At 44.6% G+C, this 2500-nt stretch overlaps 1 protein-coding gene across 1 annotated transcript in view; it reads right to left on the reverse strand.

Moving 5' to 3' along the window:
* The window catches only part of LOC113812817 (uncharacterized), a 7338-nt gene that overhangs the window by 2124 nt on the left and 2714 nt on the right, over positions 1 to 2500 (reverse strand). The window contains exons 3-4 of the mRNA XM_027364733.2: positions 1741 to 1932; positions 1 to 1635 (exon numbers count right to left, since the gene is read on the reverse strand). The exon at positions 1 to 1635 is cut by the window's left edge and continues 901 nt beyond it. Of these exons, the coding sequence (XP_027220534.1) occupies positions 1466 to 1635; positions 1741 to 1932 (362 nt within the window). The 3' untranslated portion in view covers positions 1 to 1465. The remainder of the gene's footprint in view (positions 1636 to 1740; positions 1933 to 2500) is intronic.

Here is a 2500-nt window from a genome sequence, read left to right on the forward strand (position 1 = left end):
AGGCCGAGGCAGGGTTTTCGGATGAAGAAACGCTGGCCGTGCTGACAAAATATTTCAGGTTTCACAAGTTCAAATTTCCACAATACCGGTCTGGTTTCAGAAGCTCTCTATATATTTATATTTAAAAATACATTTTTTTTTAACTCTGGAAAAGTAAAGCGTTGGTGTGTTAACGATATGCAAATATGCAAGGCTTTACAGTACAGTGGTAGCTCTACACAGCTATATATGCCATAATATATGGATAGCTGTCTTGATAGGGAGTCCCTCTAGCCGAGGATAATACAAACGTTTTAATGGTTTTCACATTCCCAAGCGGCAGACCTGGAGCAAATAACGCCATCTCATTAATTACAAACTGATCACACAAAACCTAGTAACACCGGACACTTTAAACGAATATAATAAAATCCGCAATCATGACCTAATTGCTATTATGACTATTATCTCCAGTCGCATTTTATAATCACTGTAAACTGTGCCTTGCCCGAGCAGAACACAGCCATCGAAAGTGAAAATACCGGACGCAAATCTTCATTCCACAAGAGAAAAAAATGCCTTTCCTTACTAACAATCAGGATTTGCTCACGGCGACACACAGACGTCTTCCTCATCTTCTGTTTTCTTTCTTTTTTCGTGCTCTCCCGGGCCAATTACAGGCTGTTTACGGTGGAAGACGGCGGACGCTTGGGTATTGTCGGATGTAAAGGGAGCTGCCTTGTGCGTAAACCCCTTTGGCCGGGGAGGGAAACAGTCTGCTGCGTAATACTAAAAGGGCGATATATTTCGGAGGTTATCCTCATTGCTATCATTTCTTCCCTTGCTTATCCTATTCTTAACTTTAGAAAGTGAATAGCGTATAAAACTAGAGGTGAAAAACAAACAAACACACACACGTACACAAAAGACAACAGGATAGAAACAGAGATCGCTGGCAATGATCTCTCTGTTTCCACATGTTGCACGTCCAAACATCTGTTCGGATACATTAATGCTCTCTCTCTCTCTCTCTCTCTCTCTCTCTCTCTCTCTCTCTCTCTCTCTCTCTCTCTCTCTCTCTCTCTCTCTCTCTCTCTCTCTCTCTCTCTCTCTTCTGTATATCACTCACACTCAGTCACTCACTCACACTCAGAGAGAGAGAGGAAGGGAGAGAAAGAGAGAGGGAGAGAAAGAGAGAGAGAGAGAGAGAGGGAGGGGGGGGAGAGATACATTGCTCTTCTGTTAGTCAGATTTGTATGCTTATTATCATTACGACGAACAGCGTAAACACGAGCTACGTAACATAAAAGCAGTTTTCTGATTGTCAGTCGATATATAATGTGAAGAATGCGAGTATGAGCAAATTAAGATTAGAGTTTATGCCGGATTGTAAAAAAAGTCGAATAGGCCGAAGGTTCAGGAAATTTTCTGTTCATGCATACAGCAGCACGGAGAATGAGCGGAGAAATAAATGTCATGAAGCACATCAGAAATCTATGATGAACTTGGGATTGTCGGACACCGCCAGCTCCAGCGCCAAGTTCTGCAGCCGCCCGCAGTCGATCGCCACGTCGGATGTGCTGAAGGTCACCAGGAGATCCTCGGCCCACACGCCCCGCTCGTGCAGCTGCCGGATCAGCAGCTCGGAGTCCCCTCCTGCCGGGCCATCGAGAGTTACATAGGTACGAAGTGTGGTAAAGAATCCAATACAGACATACACGCATGCCGGATACATACACAGGTGTTCGACTGCTCACGTACCTTTGATGAGACTAACCCCCATGTACGAGTAGCGCCTTTGGCTCGAGGGCGGGCACAGCTGGCGGGCGGCGTGGCACCACCATGGCACGTCCTCGGAGCTCAGGTTGCGAGGGGAGTCGATGTACATGAACGGGCCAGGCAGGGGTGGCAGCGTCTCGGGGTCGGGGCGCGCGTCGTCGGTCAAACCCAGAGCTGTGGAAACGTGGGATCTCGGTTTTAGTTTCGTCTCGTCTCCGCTCATTTGCTTCCGTTATTCAATATTTGTTGATGTATAATAAGCTTAACTTGTCCCTTGTAGTTACCGCAGTTTTCGTTGGTGAATATGTGCTGTTGTGTTTTGATTTACTATGCTTTTTGATTTTCCTTATTTTCTAGTATGGTGTCTTACTCGATCCTACAAACTAGCTGTCAAAATTTCCTCCAGTTCTTATGGAAAGACCTAATTATACACACTGCGGTGGTATACAGTGCAATGTGTTAACAAAATACTCTTTACTAGATCAGATATCTAAGGAGAATTCCTATATCTAGACAAAAAATACAAATAGATATTCTAAAGATGCTGTCAAGATTACTCTGCGTCATTATCTGTCTATGGATCTATTATCTATCCATCTGTCTATCCATTCATACATAAATAAAAAAAATATATTGTTTATCTAGCTTTCCAGTTCTTTTCCTCCGCCAGTGTGTGCGTGTGCTTGTGCCTGCCTGCCTACCTGTCTGTGTGTCTGTCTGTCTGCGTGCGTGTGCGTGTACG

Source organism: Penaeus vannamei, chromosome 12 (assembly GCF_042767895.1).
Source record: "Penaeus vannamei isolate JL-2024 chromosome 12, ASM4276789v1, whole genome shotgun sequence".
Lineage (NCBI taxonomy): Eukaryota > Metazoa > Arthropoda > Malacostraca > Decapoda > Penaeidae > Penaeus > Penaeus vannamei.